The following is a 23,928-nucleotide window of genomic DNA, read 5'->3' on the forward strand; positions in this document are numbered from 1 at the left end:
ACTAGGAGGAGGAGGAGAGGAGTAGGGTTAGGAGTACTAGTAGGAACGGGTAAGAAGCCCCGCAGGGGTTTGTTGGATTCTGTTCTAGACATAAAATGGGCAAATTAGACTTTCTCAAATTTTTCCGTGCATTTTACAATCTCTGGATTCGTATACTAAAACTACGCATAAGCTCTCTTACTCATGCACTTGCTACATATGAATGCATAGCCGCGCGGGCTTTCTGTTGCACTTTGGTCCTGACTCGGTTACATATCCTCGCTTTTAGGGGTCACCTAGTTCAAGTTAGTTTACATTAATTTTTTGGGCAGCAAAGTTGTTTTTATGGCATACGCCAAGACGCGTATTATTCACTACTAAACATAAAATACTCGGAAAGTAACTATTTTCGAGAACTATAAAATTTTATATGTTATTCTTGTTAGCATCTATCTGTACGTTCGTGTATGGTACTCGTGATGATTTTATGTACTGAATTCTTATAGACGAGAAAAGTCTAACTCGCTTTGTAACTTTTGACGTAGAATCCGTGCGTAAAAGTGGCACAGATTGAAGAGTCTTCGAGTAGCAAATGGTCTCTTGTACTTTCCACGGCCGCCTTTTTTGTTCTGGTCTTATTGTTTTCAGAAGAGAAAACCTGATTCTTGAATGGTTCCTTGCGAATCATTGTATTTTCTAAGGTTTTCTGGCAATATTACCAGGAAACATAATCCTAACCTTGTTTCAGTGTGTCTATAAAATCACACTTTCAGACTGACTTTCTACAGCATAATGCTGAAATTACTTCGGAAGCTTACGCACGTATTCTTTGACATGAACTGCTTAAATATTGTTTTCTTCTGAAAACTTTTTCACTTCTTTCAAAAGCATCTCAAAGTTGCACTGGTTTGTTCGCAGTTCATTTATTCTTTCTAGCAAATCATTTGTTGTTCACATGCAATTGCCAAGTAAGTCACTTTTGTACAGTTGGAAGTCAGTTTGAGATTTTGCAGAACACAAAATTGATGGAGGCAAAATACAAAATTTAAGTCAATACGATCAATGATACCCTTTGCTTCACGTATCTTCCCTGAATACCTGTCTATCATTATGATTTGATTCAAAGTCAAAAGTATGACGGTAACTCATGCGTTAACTTGTAGGCAGCCAGACAAAGGAAAATCCGAACTACAAACTGCAGCAAAATGTTGGCGCAATTCACTAACAATCCGCTGTTGGTCACTGATAAATTCATCTTACATGAGTAGCACAGAAATGCAGACAAAATTTGCACAGCTCTATGCACAAACTTTGGACTAAACAGCGCCCACAGAATTACCCGCATTTAAACTGGAAACATACCTATAGCAAATTGTCAGGGTCGTAAGGAGACGGTTAAATCGACGAAGTGCTCCGGGTCGTGCAACAGTAGTTTAGCGCATTTTGTCTGATCATCAAAGAACAGCTGTGTTTTATGGGGGAGCGAGACTGAAAATGGTAATTGGGGCAGTAACATCACCCACTACACTTCCTTGAAAGTCCTCAGAAAGTATTTATACAGAAAGCTGGGAGTCTGGTATAAAGTCAAAGCTGCCAGAAAGCTGTTCCCTGTCTGCACAGTGTAGATTGTAACGAGGTAAGTGATTAAAGTGTACAAGTGATCACTGCCAAAAATTATGGTCGACACGCCAGTGAAGATTAACAGCAAATCGTGGGTACAAACAGAAAGATTCAGATGTGAATACATTCCTGTGGCAGTAGTAAACCTGTTGGACTGCCATCATTTAATAAAATAACATGTGAAATGTCGAGAAACATTACAAAGACTCGACCTCCAGGCTTAGTACGAATGGTACTCCACAACTCATGATAACGAGTGTAAGTATCCCACCAGAATAAGTGAGTGTGGGAGTTGACCATCTACAACAGCTGATGTAAAAACTTCAGGACGTGAGATGTAGCTGTTACAGAAAATGATTGATTGTTCAAAGAAAAACTCGAACAGGTAAAACTTGGAAATTGCTCTACACCTGGATGGAAGTGGTATGATACTTATACTGTACTGCAACTCCTATATCCGCTAGCTGCACGACAATCACCGACCATGTGGTGGTAAACAGTAGCTTGAAACAACAGAAGAATGAGTAACAGTGAAATGAGGTTTTTTTTTTTTTTTTTTTTTGCATGTTTAATAAATTATGCCCTGGTTTGACGCGGTGTTCAATCTCAGCTGCAGAGGTCTTTTCAGTAACCATAAGTTCACGGATTCCTTTTCCATTTTTGAATGTGGGACAGTCTCGAGAACACAGTGTGCTGTGGCAGAACAATTGTCACAGATGGCAGAGGGATTGCAGGATGTAAATAAGTGGCAAAACGTTGCCATTTAAAACAAGGCAAAGGGAGGGGGTTGTACGATCTTATCTTAAGCGATAGTAAGGTACAGTAAGATTGGCAGGTAGTTCTGGAATTCCAGACGTAATGATGTATGACTCTGCTGGTTGTAGTTCGTCACTCCTGTGTGTGCTGATTCGCTTAATGTCTACGTCACGCTGCTTAATTAATTAATTTTCGATCTCGCTTCCAAGCTTCAAAGGTAGAAGCAAGTGACCACATTTTTAGTGCTTCATCTTTAATCAGACTATTCCCAAGGTCCATTCTAGCAATAACTTCTATTATTTATCACTAACAGTCTGTAGAAGAAAGTCCCATTTCTGTTTGCGAATATGTCCCGGGGGTAGGGGGGGGGGTGTCCAAGGCCAATATGTTGCAGATATTGAAATATAATAAAAATTAGAAATTTATTTAAATTGCCAACAGTTTCTTCCGTATCACGGCTGCTAGCTAAATATTGTGGAACGTGATCCACGATCTTTCTGTCTTTCACTTTCTTTATATGGTATTACTATCTAGATTGGTTAAGATGGGTTCATACTGCACCAAGTTTTACAGAGATTAACATCTCCCCTTCTTTCCATCACAGATCCGGACAAAAAAGGCGGGAAGGTATTTCCGACCGCAATCCTTGTTAGGAAGCTAAGCAAAAACTGGACGCCCTGTATGCGAGGATGCTAGGCTACTTCTATCATCAACTGAGGGTACACTTAAGAAGACCAACATGCCACAGGGTAATGATAAAGACCACGCTTCTTTGGAGGTCCAGAATGCCTCATTCCTCGTTTTCCCTTTTAGGACATCACTTCATCCAGTACGACTACGCGCTACCAAGCTTTACTCCGTCGTTACAAAATCGAAAGGCACCAAAATCAAACCCAAGAACCACAGCTAGGTCCAAAAAATTTTAAAAATGTAAATCTGTCGCAGTCCATGAATTATTGCCAGGGCACAACAGATGATCCACCCAGTGTTAACCAAACCATAGCCAGTTGTCATGTGAAGGCCAGAACAGAAAATAATTCCAGCTTCATCCATGGTCAAAATCTTTTAATAGGAACATTATTCTTTTGATGCATACTATTGTTCTGGGAGATACTTTTAATAGATATCAGAGGTATTACAGGAAGGGTAACGAGCGCCCTACCCACAACACGTAGAACTTGACGATGGGGTCGCCATATTCCCTGCACCGGAATTGAAGTAAGTTAGTGTGTGAGTTCAACTTAATGCAAAATGGACATCTCTGGGTTGAAACCATTATTCAAAATCAACAATTCCAAAATCCATGAAGTTTATTCTTTTCCTTCTTATGAGAATAAATAAATCAGTTATTAAAAACTGTAAACAAACTGAAGATTTATAGAAACGTTACATAGTATATTATACAAAAAACTGATTGAAACGTTCGCTTTTCTTTTTTAATTTCGTTACACGAATCGTCTTGATTTCTATGGATTATTGGTCAGAATTTCATTTTACTTATTTTTCAAAATAATATATTTTTAAATTACTATAAAATAAATTATATCAATTAAAATTTCAGTAAAATAAATTATTTACGTAAATTTGTATATTATGAATGACACGTGTTATGAGATTTTACATGTCTCATAAGGTTACACTTTTGAGTAAAGCCTTCACCACAAAATTCACAACAATACACTGTTTCCTGTGTGTGTGTCCGACGATGTTTGGTAAGTAGATACCGTTCAGGATAAGACTTGTCACAAAATTCGCACTGGAAGGGAGCGTTAGTAAAGTGAGTCTTTACATGTTGAATTAAATCACTTTTCTCGACGAAATGCTTTCCACATTGGTCACACGCTAACTGAGCACCATCTGCCACATGACGTCGTATGTGTTTTATAAGATGACTTTTATCTGTAAAACATTTACCACAATGCCCACAATCGAATGGACGCTCACCGGAATGTGATCTTATGTGTCTTTCCAACTTGCTTCGAGATTCAAACATTTTAAAACACAGCAGGCAGGGAAAACGACGCAGTTCTCCTGTATGTGCTTTCATGTGTCGCGCAATTTCATTTCGACTTGGAAAAACCTTCTGACAAAATTCACATTCAAATCTGTTGTCTTCTGTATAATGCAACAGAACATGATTTCTAAAACTCTCTTCACGAAGAAATGTTTTCCCACAAGAGTTACATAAAAACGGATTTTCCTCAGTCTCATTTTCTGGATGTTTATGCATCAACCTCATGTGAGACGCAAGGTCTGCTTTCCATTTGTATGAACTTCCACATATATCACACACATATCGCACCTCTTCGCCATGAAGCATTTGATGATCCTTGAGCTCGTACAATCGAGCAAATGTTTCTTTACATACTCCACAAGAATAACCACGGTCTCGATGATGATTCCGATGTGAACCCAATGCACGTCTTGTGGCAAATGATACCCCACAATCATCGCATGTGTATACCACTGGCTCATTCCCAACGTGTATTTTACAGTGCTTTAAAATTTGTCTTCTTGTTGTCACGGTTTTGTTGCATAAATTACACGTGTAATTATAGACATATACACCACGTTCCCTCCAGCGTGAGACGAATGGAGGAAGTTCTTCATGAACAAATGAATGTTTCTCCAAACCTTCCTTCGTTAAAAATGCTTTACTACACCTACTGCACGGATGCGTGGCAATAGGCTCACCACTTAAATGTCTTTTAACGTGATTAGTTATAGTTATTCTTCTACTTACGGTTCTATTGCAGATTGTGCAAGTGAACTTGGTTTGGTTTCCGACCTTGCGCTTGAGGATGTGTGGTAAATCTTCATGAATTGTCATATGTTTTTCCAAAGCAGCATTTGAGCGAAACTGTTTTTCACAGACGGGACATAGGAACAGAGATTTACCATCCATATGTATTTTGATATGTTGGAGAATTTGATTTTTTCGTGGCCATATTTTTTTACATACATTGCATTTGTAATTATTATTAGTTCGTCTCTTTTTGCTTCGCACAATCGTAATGTAAGGATTTTCCCCATGACCAAGTTCATGCTGCCGTAGCTGCTTCAATTTTTTAAAACGTTTCGAACATTTGAAACACTTATGCTTAAGCGATTCGCCACTACCATTAGCAGACGAAGGAAAATACATCCGATTTGCAACTTCGCTATTGATGCTCGTAGTCTCGCAACTGAAATAAAATAAAATATTAATTAATTAATTCCGTGTAACTGGAAGACTTCAACGTTCATTAAATACTATATACCTAGGTATTTCCTGTAAATGTGACATTATCTAACATATACTTATCAGTGATATAGCAGTGTGTAGTCCGTCTAGGACAGCTACCCAATGTCTTGCGCATGCTTTTATTTTCTTTCTTTTTTTTCTCTTCCTTTTTATTATATTATTATTATTATTATTACAGTAAAACCTCTCTAAAGCGGGCAGCCGTGGGGAATCAAAAATTGTCCGCTATAGAGAGGTGTCCGCCTTAGAGAGGTTTCAATATTTTCTTACGTAAACTAATAAATAAGGTAATATGCGATTAGAAAAAAAATATTTTTGCATGAATCACGTATTTATGAATATTTCCAAAATGTTATTGTACCTGCATTATCTTGCGCCATCCAATTCGAGGCACAACCTTAATAAGATGTTATAGTTCTCTGCACTTTACACTTATCGCTACTTACTACGTTTTCGGTGTATTGCTTTAATTTGTGAGTTAATTACAGTCCAGCAATGACTTTTTTTTAAAAGACAATATGCGTACCCGTGGTCAAAAATACCAAACTTGTCTTCTGTTTGGTTAGAGATTCCAGAGGGACAGTAGAATGATGTGTCATCCCAAACAGTGGGCAAATGTCAATCACTTTTGTTTCTGAAACAGGTTGGGTGGGAGTGGAATGCAAGCAAAGGATACAAGGGTGTTGTGAAACAGAGACCCTTCCTCAGAGTTGCTGGACAGACAGTTTAGGAGGCAAAATGTTCTCACACCCACATGTTCTTCCTTGGTGACATAGTATGAATTACTAAAATTGTATTTTTACTGTACTTTTCAACTTGTTTTTAGAGAAAGTGTCCGTAATAGGAGGTAAATAATACCTATAAAAGACAAGAAAGACTGTCCGTATCCGTACTAGAGAGTGTCCGCTTTAGAGAGGTTTGCCAATATGTTTTTTTTTTTTTTTTTTTCCTATTACGGTGTTTGGGGATTATAAAATGTCCGTTATGGGAGGTATCCGCTTTACAGAGGTGTCCGTTAGTAGAGGTTTCACTGTATTATTATTATTATTATTATCCATTAACCTGACTGATAGTTAAATGTTTGGGTTAATCATTCATAACTATATACCTCATAATTTCTGGCACAATATATTAAATAACTATATAAATTTTGACTTGATATATTGTGGAAAACAATAAAAAACAACCAAACTTTGGAACATGAATCCTTACATTACATGTACTGCAATGGAACGAATTTACCATTGCCATGCCATTTAGGCTAAAGGAGACGCAGTATTAGTGAAAGTGAATGACTATAAAGTAACTGGTGGAATGAGAATATGGGAGGAAACGGAAGAACACCACGAAGTTCGCGTGGCCGGCGATCGGTCCAGGAACCTCTCGCACGAGGTTAGGGCTCTATCACTGAGTCACCGTGACTCCCTCAGCTCCTTCATTAAAGGATAGATAAACTTATAACAATCATGGACCCAGAAGCATCTTTTTGCCAAATCTATAAAATGCAAGCACAAGGTAAGTTAAACAGATAAATTTTTGAAACACCCTGGCTTGAAATGTATGGGATCTAGGTCAAGCGGTTTACGAAACTGGTTTAGAAGTGGTATTATCTGTCCGTTTTACGAATTATTAGGGTTATGAGATCTTACGTTTTATCTATCCCGTAAAAGGATTTAGTACTTCTTTCAATAAATAAAAGAAATCATAATCCTCGACATATCTGAAATGCTTTTATACGATTTTGATAGTGCGCTTTTTTTATTATTATTATTAAAGGAACTGATTTTTCATACATTGCTAACAACGCAAGCCAATGATGCAATTTAATATTCAAAGACAAATTACAACAGACCGTATTTTTACCTCATATCTAGGTAACATACCCCAAACTTCTGATTAAGAAGAATGAACTGGTTTAGCATCTTAGCCTTCGTCTGTCAACATTGTATCGATCATATCGTAGTTTCGATCGATTGCGATATACTGATCTAAGAAACGGAAGCTGAAAACTTATGAAATCAGAGCTCCAAATGCTTGTAAATTTCGATATATCCTGTAAGTATTTTTGAACCTATATAAAAAGATGTAGGACTGTTAAGAGATGCAATCTTCATTAAGACACAGTGAAAGGCAACAAAGATTTGTGAAATATACTTGATTCCTTAGATTTGAGCGTAACGTCTCTTTCAGAACCAAAAGTATGTGACGCCAGAATCTATCGCTTAACGTGAAATCCGAGGCACAAACTTCCCAAGAATGTTATTTTTTCATGTTTTATGCCCAATGTTTTAAATGAAACTGGTCCAGTTTTCAATCAAAAGTATTCGGCGTTACTATAAGAAACTATATATATATTGGTTATGAAAATTATTAATATCACATCTCATCCGTTTGTTCCCCTAAATTCGTAAATTCTTCTTACTTTCTCTCTGAAAGATCTGATAACCCTACGTATTATCTCTTAGATAATAAGTAGACCCTAACAGTGCCACTCTACAAAAACAAGTGTCTAAGATATAGTGGAGAATCAAGCAGATTGGTCGTTAAGTACCATAATTCGGATGTTATAAGATACAAGTAGATAGAAGTTACCACTCCATGATGCCCAGACATTGGAAATAAGTTTTCTGCTATGTTAAAAAAAAAAAAAAAAAACTCTACGTGTTCTTCTCACAACGTTGATAAATAGACTTCAATTCCTTGTGCTCTGAACGCTTCAAATAACAAGGCACCCCGACATTTTCATAGGACGGAAATGAAATTTGGGCTGAGTTAAAAAGATGTAAAATTCCGGAATCTTTATGCTGATGATGAAAAGCGACATTGTTTTTTTTCCATGACCAGGTGGCAATTCCTTTTTATATCACAAATTGGACGAAGGATTTTCATTGTGCTATTTTCAGCTATAAATTTTCACACGTTTCACATGAGCAACGAAATATTTCTGAGATTGGCAATTCTAAGTCCTGTTTCACAGAAAGCATCATCCTTGTAATATTAATGTAGAAATGATAATAATTAAGTTCGTTTTTCTTCTATTCTATCTAACATATAATTTAAGCTTAATACACATTGTTATAACAATTATTATCACTAATAAGCCTACAAATATTTACAAATACATTTTACTGTTATGACGTAAAAACTCAAAATTTTTAAATGTGTTTCTGATGACATTAAACAAGTTCGTAACACAATACTCTTGGTTTTGTATCAGTCCGCTCTGTAAGTTGGGTAACACTTACACATACACATGCAGTAAATTACTCTAGCTGCGACTTTTCTTAGGACATGATATAACAGTGTCGATGCCAACAGGTTGGAGTTAGTATCAACTTCTACTAGATTAAATGAAAAGTTGTACAAGTAAAGCAACTTATTCTTCAATAATCGCTAATGAAGAACGCTGAAACAGGTAGTTGACCAAACATGTTAGAAAAATTCCAAATACCCTCAATTTGACTGTTAATGTAATAACACGCATAATTTTAATATATTCCTCGTCTACCGTTGCGACATAGTGAAATTTTGGCTCTCCACAGTGCCTGAATAAAACCTCCGAAAGTATATCATTATGGAGCATTTTCCCTTCATTTTGACCTATAGGATAGTGCTTAATCGTCCGTGGGTGCCATTTTTAGCACACACGGTATACCCTCCTAAAAATAGCACCAACGGACGACTGAGTACTATCCTATTCAAAAATGCTGTATTCGCGTAACTGGATGTGATACTTATCTAAGCACTTCTTCGAAATAACGTTCTTTGAAGAAAACAGAATTTTAATTCCTTGTAACTTTGTTTTTACTTGTTCGAAATGCGTCACATAATGACCGTAGTATTCAACGCTAATGTAACAATACCTCGTATAAAACCTAAACGGAAGCCATGTTTTAATTTATAGACACCCATAATCGCTACCCAGACTTTTGTAGTCTAGTAATTTACAGAAAACTGCTTGAGTGACGATAGCTTATTCAAAATTACGACATTCATTGTCATTAGTGGAAATTATCCCTCATAAAACCAACTTCATAGAGGAACCATATCGTTGTTTACTTAATTATCCTGCTTGTGTTGCTTTATACCAAATCGGGTGGAGACTAGGTAAGAATAAGGAAAGTCAAATTGGGATGTTTACGGAAGTGTGCAAAGAGCCTTTGACTATAGGTAATGTTCTTTACTATTTGGTCTAGGAATTAATTCGTGCGGTTGGTACGCACACATTGAAGCTGTAGTACAAACACAAAATACATAAATACCTTAAGAAAAATATTGTCCATCGCTAGCCACCACTTTCGCCCATCTGTCAGGCAATGTACGGATTCCGTGGCGAAAGAAGTCCTCATCCTTGGAAGCGATCCAGTCAGAGACCCATGTTTCGATATCTTCTGAAGAAGTAAACCGCTGTCCAATCAAATCGTTAAAGTAATGCAGCAGGACACCCCGCAAAAACACTTTATCAGGCACAAATTGCGCCATGTTCACTTAACTACAAACTGGTGTTGTTGACGCTTTAATCCACTGCCCTATACTACGAACGATACGCGATGACAGGGGTTTGCAACACATGTGTGGATACACGGAACTGTGGGACGCTCCGTTCGTTGCGCCATCTCTTGTCCACCCGCACGAATTAATTCCTAGACCAAATAATAAAATAGAGAATCATCTGCAGATGATGAACTGCTGAGTCACAGATGTTGAGAGTCGAACTCAGGATTCGTGGTACACAACACTACGGTACTTCGAATATGCATCGCCTTGTCCGTCTCACTTGCGTTATTACTTTTGTAGAGTTTATTTATTTATTTATTTTTTTGTCTGTGATACTGTGGCATCCTTAGATTACAACACTAAATAAAAAGTGTGTTATCGTAGGTTTTCGCTTAACATGTAGATTTGAAATATGTAATAATCTGACGTAGTGTCATTTGAAAAAAATACAACTTTATGATTGGTTGGCATCACTGTTAACCTGGTTGTATTGCACTGCATGTCAAACAATGTCCCCCTGTCGATATTTGCATGGTACAAAATTTCACAGTGATCTATCTATTACTTTGAATGTATCGGGGCGTATCAAGATAAATGATCCACCCTGTTATGTATATATATGATTTACTCGGTAGAGTTAAACAAATTATTGTAATGTTCTTATTAAAATGAATGCATCGAACTGAAACTTTTTTTGGTTTTGTTTTTAACGGTATATGAGTTTGTAAATGAACAGGTACGTTTGGCAAATAAGTGCTAAAAGCCATGGGATATTTACTTAATACCGTCTAAGATACCCTCGAGCATGAAGAAGTGCAGCAACTCGACTTGGTAGGGACGCGACAAATCGGTAAAGGGATGTGAACCCATGCAGCTAGGTAGTTGTTGAAGGTGGAGGATCCTGGGCATGAATGGTCGGTTGGATGATATCCCAAGTTCGATATCATCGAACATCTTATCAACATATGCTCGATAATTTTCATGTCCGGAAATCTAGGGAGCTGAATCATGTGTTGCAAGTAACCACAACGTTCCTCAAACTCTTTGTGCTCCACTGCGACCCGGTGACATGGCGCAGTCATCGTGGAAAGCTCTATTGTTGGGAGAATACAAGAAATCAATAATGGGACGTAGATAGTCACCAAGCAGAACATAGAGATGACCAATCAATTGTGGTTCAAGCGGACCCAAACCATGCCATCGAGACACACCCCACACCATTAACGAGCCAGAAGCAACTTGAATGCCTTGTTGACAACTTCGATCCATGGCTTTATAGGGTGTGCGTCACACTCAGAGCCTACAATCCGTGACTACCACCTGGAAACGTGACTCACGTAATCACTTACATGTTGCCAGTTATCTAAGGCCCAATCGACTTCCACTGCTGCCGATACTCAGCAGTTAGTAGCAACATTCTTATCAGCCTGCGGCTGCGATCTCTCATAGAGATCAAATTGCGCTGGATTGACTACTTGAGACACGTCGCTGGGCGTCCTGCATTGATTCATTCTGTCAGTTCACGCACTGCCGCTTGCCTGTTTGACTGGATAAGTCCGCTCAAACGTCGGCGGCCGTGAGCCATTCAGCACACATGGGTGGCCAATGTGTAGTTCCTGATGGGTGTTAATACCGTCAATGCTACACAGTCCATCCTTGACAATATGGAGCGAGAAAAGTTCAATAATCGTACGACTTTCGAAATAGCATACCTCATTCATCTTGGATCAACTACCATCCCACACTCAACTTCAATAATTCCAGTCAGTTGTCATCACTACAGTATACAACGTTTCACTTCACTCACAAAAGTTTAAGTGACTAAAACTTCTTCGCGCAATTCGACTGGTTTTCCGCGATGTTCCTGCGCTGTCAACAGGTTTCATAGCACTATCCCATGACTTTCGTCACGTAGTGTATAACAAACTAAAATACAAGAGCGAAGAAAAATATGAGAAAGACATCATAGCAAAATGTTCGTAAAGGATAAATAAAGGACCACTACAAACCTGTCTTGAGGGAGATCTTCCAACGCTTCTTCAAAATCATCATTTTCGTCGCTACTTTCTTCAACCTTTATTTCACATTTTATCGTCTGAAGAACAGTGGATTCGATTGGAACTTCACTTCCTTCTTCATCACTTTCATCTTGAGTACTGTTTTGACTTTCTGGGTCAGCTCTCGCAGCGTCAGCCGGGCAATCTGAACTACTACTGCTTTCATACTTATCCGTTGAAACTTCAGAAGGATTCACAGAATCATCTTTGGACTCTGAACTACTAACAAGTTCCGTAGAATGTAGTTCATTTTCTTCCGGAACCTCTACATCCATCTCTAACGGTATACATTCATTTTGGCGTGAAGAAACATCTTCGTTTTCCAAATGCATTATTGCACTTTCTCGTCGAACCAATACTTCATTATCATTTCCCATCTCCTTTTTAAATGATTCAGAAACTACTTCAATATTTTCATCTGAAATTGTTGCTTCCATTTTTTGAAAAGTCTACATCAATCATGTATCCTTTTCTTCAATTCAGAACGCTGATTCTACTTCCAGTTTTCATGTAACACCGAAACTACGAAGAATAAAATCAACTTTTATAAGTCTGGTTCTCTACTTGAGTTCGTATCCTACGCATCGAGTTTGTATTCTCAGCAGGGTTTCCCATAATACTTGAACCTCTCCTATTTTCAATGGTTCGTGTAACACAGTACTTGAAGAAAGAAAAAAAACAAATTGTAAGTAAAGTAAAACGGAAGGAAAAAATCGAATACTGCAGCAATTTTAACTTATTCTATACAGGACTACTTATAAGTATAATCATATTTTGCACACAGATACTTTCACACGTTAAATAAAACTAGTAACACTCGTCTTTCTTGATTATATCCTCTACATATGAGTAAATATAATTTTTTCAACATTTCGGCACGAAGATAGGAAAGTTCTTTTGAAGATTTCAAGATAGTGTACAATTATTACAACTGTACTCTAAAAGTTGTAACCTAAATGAGCGCTGTTTTATGAAATGACAGTTGCCATTTGTACGGTCTCACTATTACACATGCAATGTTATCTTCTTAATTTCCTATTGCTTTGACAATATGTATCTCATTTTCATTTCAAAGGTTATTTCAACTAGTTAGTTCCATTTGTCGTTAAGATATTTTAATTTTCTATGTGATTAGTGTTATAAAATGTTACGTAATATATTATTCATTATGTTCTCTGTGAATCCACTTCACAATTTAGTATAATAATATTCATGCTATCGACTATTTGCAGATTGTGTGTCCTAAAATATTGTTAGAAGAGAAAGTAAATAACGGGTTCGAAACACCGTACTAATTTTTCTCGCTCCCTGGTTGTTATCACCAATTAATGTAATATTTTTCCCGCCATTACAAGAACAAGGAGACACTAAATAAGTCCTGGGTAAGTCAAGCCAATTTACGTATTACATCTTAGCGCAACAGTTATTTCATTTAAATATCAATCATTTCAATTTCATCCCAATAATCTAAATTTTTGCATATATAAAATATCATAGATATGAGTATCCAGGTTCTTGATAAGACAATATTCCAGTGAAGAACTCCCGATATCTATTTGGCTACTTCGAATTATATGACTTTATCTCGATTTATATTTAGTATATTGCTTGAATAACACATGTAAAATTCCGATTGTAACTATTTTATTGTTCATTATTATTTCAGGTAACAAGAATAACATATAATGCTTGCTATGAAGTTTCGTTAACATGAGAAAGGAAAGGAAAAAAAATCTATACAGTATCAATTGTTATGTGTCGAAATTTGTGACATATCCCAATAAATTTCGATTACTATTCAGTTTTATTGTATTTGTCTCTTCAATAAATAATATGTAATTATTCACATTTACATTATGCCAAACTATTATATTCTCCCTAAGTTTTTATAGAAACCTGCGTTCATTAGCATACTAAATCGTTTAAAATTTTACTACTATTGTTTTGTCCTCCATCCTTCACCCTTTTACATTATGACTGTCATGATACTGAAACTTTTTCCTTATTTTTAAATTATACTATCATTATTATTATAATGATTATGATTGCTATCACCTACCAACATAATGCCTCTTCCAAGAGAGCTTAATAAATTATCAGGTTAGGTTAGCATCATCTTTGCTTAACAACTACTACTACTACTGTGCATACGATGATGAATCATGAAGTATATACAAATGAATATGAACATAAAACGGAACCAATGACTCATGACAGCACATTCTCTGATGCAGAGGGGAAAAATCAATCATACATTTATATGGATAATGAACGAACAAAAGAAATATATATATATATATATATATATTGAATTGCAATCAGGTTTCTCATAATCACACTTAGGTTAACTCCACGAACACCAAGCTGACTAGTCGGAAAAGGCTTTGGCAAATGAGGTTAAGTCCATACCGCGAGCAAATATCAGTTTTGTTTAATATTAAACATAGGTTCAAAGTGAATTTTAAAAGGGAAGCAAAGTCTTATGCATGTTAATTTACCCGAGCTAATTCAGACATTTATATTGATAGACTAACGTATATATATATAGAATTAGGTATACCCGTTAACTTTCTTTCCAAAATTAAATTTATTCATAGAATGTGAATACATATGTATTTTGATTCGGAATACCGGAAGTGAGGTTCGTTTAGAAGAAAAAACTACGCACACAGGCGGGGGTCGGAGCTTGTGCTAAACATAAATTTAAGTGGCAAATTGCCTGATTTTGGAGTAAACCATGAAAAAATTATATTATTTGAACTAACCTAGAATTTTAGGATTGCACAGCTCCATCGAAATTATTATTATTAACCTTTTTGGAAGATCCCCTAAGTGCATCTATGAAATCGGCCATTAAGCGGTCGGAAGCATTTCATCAACTACAGGAGTGCGTTGTCACCTGTGCGATTGTTTACCAAAATCTCAGAGGAAAACAGACTCACCGTTGAGGACGAAATCGTGGAGTTGGTTTTAAGCATCCTCATTACTAAGGTAATGTGATTTTGATTTTTAATTATTCGTCGGGAAGATGGGCTTAGTTTTTCAAGATGGCGTCACATGATTGCATCGATGGTCCCACATCATCATTTTGAGTAACTGGTCCAAAGTGATTGAATATTTTGGTGGTACCAATCTATATATAAAGTTTTCTTTTAAAATGTGTAGTGGCACAATGCAAATAATGCACTAAATTTTGCTTAAGGTCACACACCGAGAACGTTCCATGACTGTCTTCCCACTGACCATACATTGAAAAAGTAAACTCTTCAATAGTCTTGATATAAAATTCTTATCGTTAACAATTGAATTTCTTTTGGATTAGTATGTTGTTTACTCGGCGAAATAAGAATATTTCGGGATTTATATATATATATATATCTATATATAAACTTTTTTTTAAAAAAAAAAGATACGAGCTTAAAAGGATAAGCATTCAACAAGTCAGATTACCGTTTTCAGATAGTTCTAGCAATTTATTAAAAAAATACGTATAATACATATATATATATATATATATATATATATATATATATGTTTTCTTTAATTAGAAATATGACCGCTTCCCTAAATTTTTGAAGTCTAACACTATTTTTCTTTGGTAAGAAAACTTATATTTAACCATTAGTGCATTATAACAATAATAACTAAACGAATATCGAAAAGGTATCTGCTCAGATTGAGAACAAGGGTGCTGCTTATTTGGTTAGTTACTTTATTCAATCACAAGAACAAAACAAGAGTACGTGTTGATACTCACGTAGTCAACTTATAAAACCAAAACAATGCGTACAGGTCAAAATTAAGGCTACCATCACGCCAAAAGAAAAAAATATTTCAAATTAATTAACTTGAAAACAAAAACATTAACATACAGTTACGCAACAACAAATTAACATATCTGGGCACAGACAGATTATACTCCGATTTCGTACCACAATGTAATACTACCGAAAGGTAACGTTACACACTTTTATTAAATAAGTCATGCTGCAGTTATTACTACAACATTTATGTATGAAATACACTAGTTAACAAATTTAAACTTTTTGTTTGTTACATGAGAAAAATCACCTGATCTTAAAGGAACTTTTTGCGCTGAATTCGAATATGCACTCGGTTTCTCTCCATCACGTACAGTTTTCCCGTAACAGAGGGATTTTCGGGAAATTCCCTCAAAAATTTCCCTTTTTCAGATATTTTATTCCCCTAGCTCCTGTCCCCTTACATATAGTAACATAGAAATTACACCTAAGTATACCTTGATTCAGCGTTGGGAAGTAACGTAACGCAAGTAACGCGTTACTTGTAACGCGTTACATTTTAAGTAACGTTTCCTAGTAACGCGTTACATTTTTTCCAAAGTAACTGTAACGGTAACGCGTTACAAATTTTTAAGTAACGTACCTAGTTTGCGTTACTTTTTTCGCGTTACATTTCGGATGAGTAACTACAATATATGTATATTTTTTTTCGGAAATAAATGTTTCCTTCCTGTAAGTGAATTTCTCAGAATGAAACAATCGAGCATGAACAGTCACAGACACACAGAGAAACAGATAAGTTCGTAGTGCCACTTGCTGTTTTTTGAAGATGAGGACAGTCTTAGGGAAATCACGTGTACTGATTGCAAGCACCTGGAAGATTTTGTAGTAGATTTTGACAGCTCCAAATCAATACATTCAGTGAGTGAACTAGGAGTGAAATGATACCGGTAGTCTATTTTACTTTGATTCGTGTTGTTTTTATAAAGATGGAGAACGAAAATATTTTACCGTTCGAACATTTAAAAGAATGCTTTTTTCTTAAAAGCTGATGATGATGGTGGACAGAATTTAAAAGCAAAGTGTCTGAACTGTCCCGGCAGAAAATATTTATCATCAACTAGGATGCCATAATTAACGATTTACAATAAGGGGTTAATATGAATAAGCTGTGTTCTAATGAGCAGGCGTACTTTATTACTAGAAAATAGTTTGCTGATGGTATGTAATATTAGAGTTCTTTCAGTTCAGTTTGCTTATCCTACAGTCCAGTTGATTATAGAGTAGTGTAATGTTTCTCTATATTCTTTATTTTTAATTGTACATAACAACATTGTCCAGTTTCGAATTCAAGTCGAGTTTCGAGTCAAGTCAAGGGTAATATCCTCAAGTCAAGTTCCGAGCCGATTCAGTTTTTCGCGTCGAGTTTCGAGTCCAGTCGAGTTTGATAAATGGCTCGTTCGTTTTAAGTCGTCTTGAAATCATAGCCTGATTACACTGGAAAACGAAAGCCATGAGAAATGTAAGCTAAACAGTAATATGGAATACTTTTAGTGTTGCTCACGAGAGGGGACACTGCTCGCATCTCGTCTCGTCTCGATAGCGAGACCACAAGAGATTTTTTATAACAAGCTCAGCTCGGCTCGGTTCAACTGAGAAGATGGCTCGAGCCGGGTCACTTGGGGTGAACGATCGGCTCGAACTGGCTTGGTAGGGATGAGCCATTTGCTCAGTTCGGCTCAACTGAGCTGAGGGCTGTAGCCGAGTCGGTTGGGTGAGCTGTTGGCTCGGCTCACTTCTCGGTTCGGGTCGATAGTGAATAAGCTGTGAGTCGAGCTGCTCGAGTCCTTGACAATTCTAAACCCGGGCCGAGCAGTTTTGAAGATATCTGGCCAGTGCCCTATAACTTTCAACATTGTTCGGCTCGAGCCTGAATACTTAACCTAGACCCTCAACCCAAATTCAGAAGCTCGTGAACAATGTTCTTGACTCCTAGACTTCACGACTACCGAGGATGGCAATCAACTAGTTTTTTAGTATTCAACTACAAACTGCCAATCTTTCACTTTTATATACAGTGTTATAATAATAATAATAATAATAATAATAATAATAATAATAATAATAATAATAATAATAATAATAATATAAGTTGTAGTAGTAGTAGTGTCATTGATAATAATTATACTATGTAATATACTTGAAGAATGTACTCGAAACTACACACCGGATTTGGCTTGAGTCGACTCGAAACTCGACCCCAATTCAAGTTGAGTTGGAGGAAATTTTTCGAGTCGAGTTCTCGGGTAGAGCTCAAAGATGTCTGTTTCTAGTCGAATCGAGTGTCAAAGAAAACTCGCTCGAACTCACTCGTATCCATCCCTACAAGTAACGTAGTATGGCATTTTATTAATGTTACATTATATGAAAATGTTCATATATCAAGTAGAAATTTGTCCTTGCATTTACATAAAGGGATTCAGAACGTGCAATAATAATAATAATAATAATAATAATAATAATAATAATAGCGGTAGTAATAGTAGTATGGAAAATTGAAGTCATATTTTTTTCACATTTTTAAAGTTTCGGACCTAAAAGTAACGCGTTACTTTCGAAGTAAGGTAACAGTTACTTTTTTGGGGCAAGTAACGCGTTACTTTTTAAGAGAAAGTAAAGTAACTTGTAACGCGTTACATTTTTACAAGTAACTTACCCAACACTGCCTTGATTTATATTTAATAAACCCTAAAAGTTTCGTAAAAATAGCTTTGTTCTTTCTAGAGAAATAAATATATTTGTATGTATACTGTGTGCACTGTTTATTGCACCTGATAGTAATGCTTTCAGATCTCCTGAGTTGGGGTAAAAACGATTTGCTTTATTACTACAAACACAGACATAAAAATGAATATTTACAATAGTCAACAACACACTTGTATTGCTCTCTGTAAATTAGAAACGTGTATAAAAATAGAATGTACTTCCAACGTATATTTTTTTAAACGTACAGTATATGTATATCTCAATACATATATATACAATTCTCCAAGCAAATACACAATAAGTTATCCCAACGTTAAATCCGCAATTAGACCTATTCCGCACGGGGATGAACTTCCACTTCCCGAGCCCCCTACCAACTGGGAAGAGATATAGCCAAAAGACTCTGATGATGATCATGACCTTGTTGAACCATCGACATCAACATGTACATCCAAGGATCCAACGTTCATCCCTGACTGTGTTCGCGAGCCACATTTCATCCGGCAATGTGAACTTAATGACCTAGTCCGTGATTTGCACCTGACAAAACAAGAGGCGGAACTTCTGGGATCAAGGCTCCAGCAGTGGAACTTATTGGATGCAGAAACGAACATATCAGTGTACAGGAAAAGGCATGTTCAATTTTCAAGCTATTTCTCAATGCAAGATAATGTGTGCGTATGTACGGATATAAATGGGTTGATGGCGGAGCTAGGAATTCCTTACGTTCCAGAAGAATGGAGGTTATTTATCGACGCGTCAAAGGTCAGCCTTAAATCTGTCCTTTTACATAATGGAAATAAAAAACCTTCTATACCACTTGCGCACTCAGTGAAGATTAAGGAATCCTATGACACCATGTCAACTTTGCTAAATCTTATAAATTACAAGGACCATTGTTGGCAAATATGTTGTGATCTCAAGGTAGTTGGTATTTTATTAGGACTGCAGTGCGGTTACACGAAGTACCAATGTTTTTTATGTTTATGGGATAGCCGAGCTGATGACAAACATTATGAAGTGAAGGAATGGGAACCTAGAGTGAATTACGTACCTGGAGAATGCAACGTCAAATACGCTCCTTTGGTAGATCCTAATAAGATATTACTACCGCCACTTCATATCAAGTTAGGACTTATGAAAAACTTTGTCAAAGCGATGGACACATCTGGTGAAGGTTTCAAGTATTTGCGAGATAAGTTCCCTAACCTGAGTGATGCTAAGATTTCAGCGGGAGTGTTTATTGATCCCCAAATTAGGAAATTAATGCTTGATGATAGCTTTGACAGCAAGTTAAACAGTGCTGAGCTAGCTGCCTGGACAGCATTTAAGTGTGTTGTGCGCAACTTTCTGGGCAATAACAAAGCTGAGAGTTACACAGAAATCGTACAGGACATGATACAGAAATACAAAGAGTTGGGTTGTAGGATGTCTTTAAAAATCCACTTTTTGCACTCCCACCTCAGCTTCTTTCCTGCTAACCTAGGTGCTCTCAGCGACGAACAGGGGGAAAGATTCCACCAAGATATAATGGCAATGGAGAAAAGGTACCAGGGACGATGGGGGACTATTGTTGGGGTCTTGTTAGAGAATGCAACATTTCTTACAAAAGAAGGAAGTAGTGTACGTTTTTGTAACCCAATGGAAGTTTCATATATTGTGATAGTTTTGATTGTCTTTTCATGACCTTTTGGTACATTTGTATTATTGTTTATTGTAAATTGTCACACTTGTAAATTATATTGTATTATATTTTATATATGTGTTTGTGGTAATAAAGCAAAACGTTTTACCTCAACTTAAGAGATCTGAAAGCATTACTATAAGGTGCAATAAACAGTACACACAGTATACATACAAACATATTTATTTCTCCAGAAAGAATACAGCGATTATTACGAAACTTGGAGGGTTTGTTAAATATGAATCAAAGTATACTTAGGTATAATTTCTATGTTAGTATATGCAAGGGGACAAGATCTTGGGGTGTAAAATAAACGAAAAGGGAAATTTTTGAGGGATTTTCCCGAAAATCCCTCTGTTACGGGAAAATCGCACGTGATGGAGAAAAACCGAGTGCATATTCGAATTCAGCGCAAAAAGTTCCTTTAAGAACAGGTATTTCCTTTTATGTAACAAAACCTTTGTTAACTAGTGATATCAACACAAATTATAATAGCCGTTTAGAAAAATATCGAAGAAATCTTACCCCAAGGTTAAACTATTTACTTGTGAATATTTCTTTAAAAATACGAGGGCCATACTGAAAGTCTTGAGCAACATGTTTTCACAACCGCAATCTTTAGATGTAAGTTAAACCAAGTATATCATCTCAATCTACAGACCTTTTTTTTTTTTTCTTTCTTTGTTTCTTTCCAGACGACGCTGTTTGTTGCTAGAAAGTGACCACAGGCAGGATTTCCAAAATGGCAGCGATGTTTCGTTTCAAGAGTATGCTGTGATTGAGTTCCTTGTTAAAGACGATCAACCTGTTTCTGAAATTCACCGCAGACTGCAGCGTGCCTATGAGATGTGTGCCAGCAGTGTTAGGAGGTGCGTGAAACATTTTAAGGATGGAAATACGAGTATCGAAGATGAGCCTCGCAGCGGGCGGCCTCGAACTGCCTCCACGGAACGCAACAAGTTAAGGGTTGATGAGCTGATTAGAAGAGATAGGCGTATCACTGTGAATGAAATCGCTGCAAAACTTGATGTTGGGCATAGTGCGGTGCAAGAAATGATTTACAGCTTAGGTTATCAGAAAGTTTGTGCCCATTGGTTTCCACGTTTAACTGAGGACCACAAACGTCAGAGATTAACTATTGCCCAAACCCTTCTTCAGAGATTTCGATATGAAGGTGATGACTTTTGACGAGTATTGTGAATGAAGATGAAAGCTGGTTCCATCATTATGAACGTGAAACAAAACGACATAGTATGGAATGGCACCACTTGAATTCGCCACCGAAGAAGAAAGCGAAGACAGTTCAATCGGTAGGGAAAGGGAAAGTTATGGGGATCGTCTTCTGGGATACACAGGGTTGCATTCTGGTTGACTTTCTTGAGCCTGTTCAAACCATAAATTCTGCCCGCTACATCCGGACACTTTTCAAGCTCGTGCCTTGCGTGATAAACGTCCTAGAAAGAAGATCATCCTTCAACAGGGTAATGCGCGTTCACATACTGCACGTGCCACTATAGAGCAGATCAGGAGATTTGGGTGAGAAACACTTCCACATCCTCCCTACAGCCCCGACATGGCACCCTCCAACTACTATCTTTTCGGTTTTGTGAAGGAACAGATGCGAGGCCATCCCTAAGAAGTGAGTAAGAAGTGAGGCAGTGTCTACGGGCAGCTGGAACGGAATTCTATAGCAAGAGTACTTTCAAACTTGCAGAACGATGGAAAAAATGGGTGCAATAAAACGGAGACTACGTGGAAAGGTGAAAGAAAGGTCTAGATTGAGATGATATATTTGGTTTCACTTACGAATAAAGATTACGGTTGTGAAAAAATGTTGCTCACGACTTTCAGTAATAGATATATATATTTACATATATATATATACAGGGTGTTTCAAAACAACACCGACAACGTTTGGAAGGTGATTCCTGATACCAAGATAACACAAAAAGTATAGACCAACCTGGGTGCACAAATGCTTCCTTTCGGAGTTAGAGGCTTACGAAAACGTGAAAAATGAACTTTAAAGGTCCATAGTTCCAAAACTACGGGACCTACCGTAGCCGGCTTTAAACTTTACTAAGGAACTAATATGTGGCCTTTCCAAAAATACATGCTTCAGAATCCTGCAGTACTTCCGCAACAATTTTTATAGAGGTAGTTAGTCAGTACTTCAGATTATATGTCCGTTAACCAAACTGCCCGTACGAAAAATGTTGCGTGAGTACCTTAGGATTTTGAAACATGTATTTTTGGATAGAGCACGTATTATTCCTAAGTAAAGCTTTCACCATACTATGGTAGGTCTCATAGTTTTGGAGCTATGGACCTTTAAAATTCATTTTTTCATGTTTTCGGTACCCTATAAGTCCGAAAAGAAGCATTTGGGAACCAAGATTCTTCTATACTTTTCGTCTTATTTTGATGTCAGGAATCACCTCCCAAACGTTACCGGTGTTGTTTTGAAACACCCTGTGTATATATTTGAGCAAAATCGCTCGAATTGTTTTTGAAAGTGAAATGAAATTGTTCAGTTTAACGTCCCTTTAGGCTAAGGGAGACGGATGATTAAGGTAAGTGAATAATGATGGAAGAACTGGTTACATGTGAATGTCGGAGGAATAGAGTGTGTCTCGAGAAAACCCATGGACATATGTTGTCCATCACATACTTGGCTGGGGATCCCAGGCACCAGAGGTCAGCGCTCTGCGTCTTAGCCACCGAACTGTTGTTGGGAAATTTATCAAAAGAAACTCACCCCAAGAATAAAGTAGCACGTTTGGATTTTTTCACGAGACACGACTTATGCATACTGTAGCGAGAGTTTTGTGAGAGATCTTAACAAATGCGAAATGAATTGCAACGTCTTTGGTATTAACAGTGCGGTGTTCACACAAAATTCAATAGCAGAAATAAGAAGAAAAAAAAATAACTAGTTAACTGAATTCTGGAAAGTTACAATAATGTTCAGAAAAAACAATGTGTTTCTGTAATGAGTAATTTCCTATGACATGCACTTTAAAGTAATAATAAAGATATACTCTTCTTGCAGTGCGTGTTTCTAGTCTATATTTCAGTTGCTCTGGCGGGCAATTCTAATCAGTGCAGAGGATTTAAATTACCAGTCCTATGCAGCTCTTTACATAGTTTTTTGCTACTATCAGTGTATGTTGTAATTTATTTTAACCCTTAACTGTGCTGGTAAAAAAAAAAAAAAAAAAAAAAAAGACGTTTGTCCAGGGTTGGATCCACCTGAAAAAACCCACTTTAAAACCCACCTGGTTTTTGGGAGTTTTTTGTTAGTGTATTATTCGTACATCTAAGGTGATCACATTGAAAGTCATTTTTATCAGATTTTAGACTTTCCTTGGGAGAATCAGGTGCTTTCACGTTAAGATATAGAACAACATTCAACATGAGACCTTTATACAGTTGTGAATGCAATGAATGAATGAAAAAAAAAAAAAAAAAGCTTAGCCTGAGATAATTATAGAACAAATTAATGTATGGATTATGCTTATAGCCTGTTCGAAGTAAAATATGCAGTTTTGTACTTTAGAAAAT

General features: G+C 36.8%; 1 protein-coding gene across 1 annotated transcript in view; it reads right to left on the reverse strand.

The window, feature by feature from the left end:
- Positions 1-2,140: 2,140 nt before the first annotated feature.
- LOC145686019 (uncharacterized) overlaps positions 2,141-23,928 on the reverse strand; it is a 28,905-nt gene continuing 7,117 nt past the window's right edge. Inside the window, exons 2-3 of the mRNA XM_081758865.1 lie at positions 12,106-12,813; positions 2,141-5,540 (exon numbers count right to left, since the gene is read on the reverse strand). Of these exons, the coding sequence (XP_081614991.1) occupies positions 3,947-5,540; positions 12,106-12,590 (2,079 nt within the window). The 5' untranslated portion in view covers positions 12,591-12,813 and the 3' untranslated portion in view covers positions 2,141-3,946. The remainder of the gene's footprint in view (positions 5,541-12,105; positions 12,814-23,928) is intronic.

Source organism: Thermobia domestica, chromosome 5, assembly GCF_964235325.1.
Source record: "Thermobia domestica chromosome 5, izTheDome1.hap1.1, whole genome shotgun sequence".
Lineage (NCBI taxonomy): Eukaryota > Metazoa > Arthropoda > Insecta > Zygentoma > Lepismatidae > Thermobia > Thermobia domestica.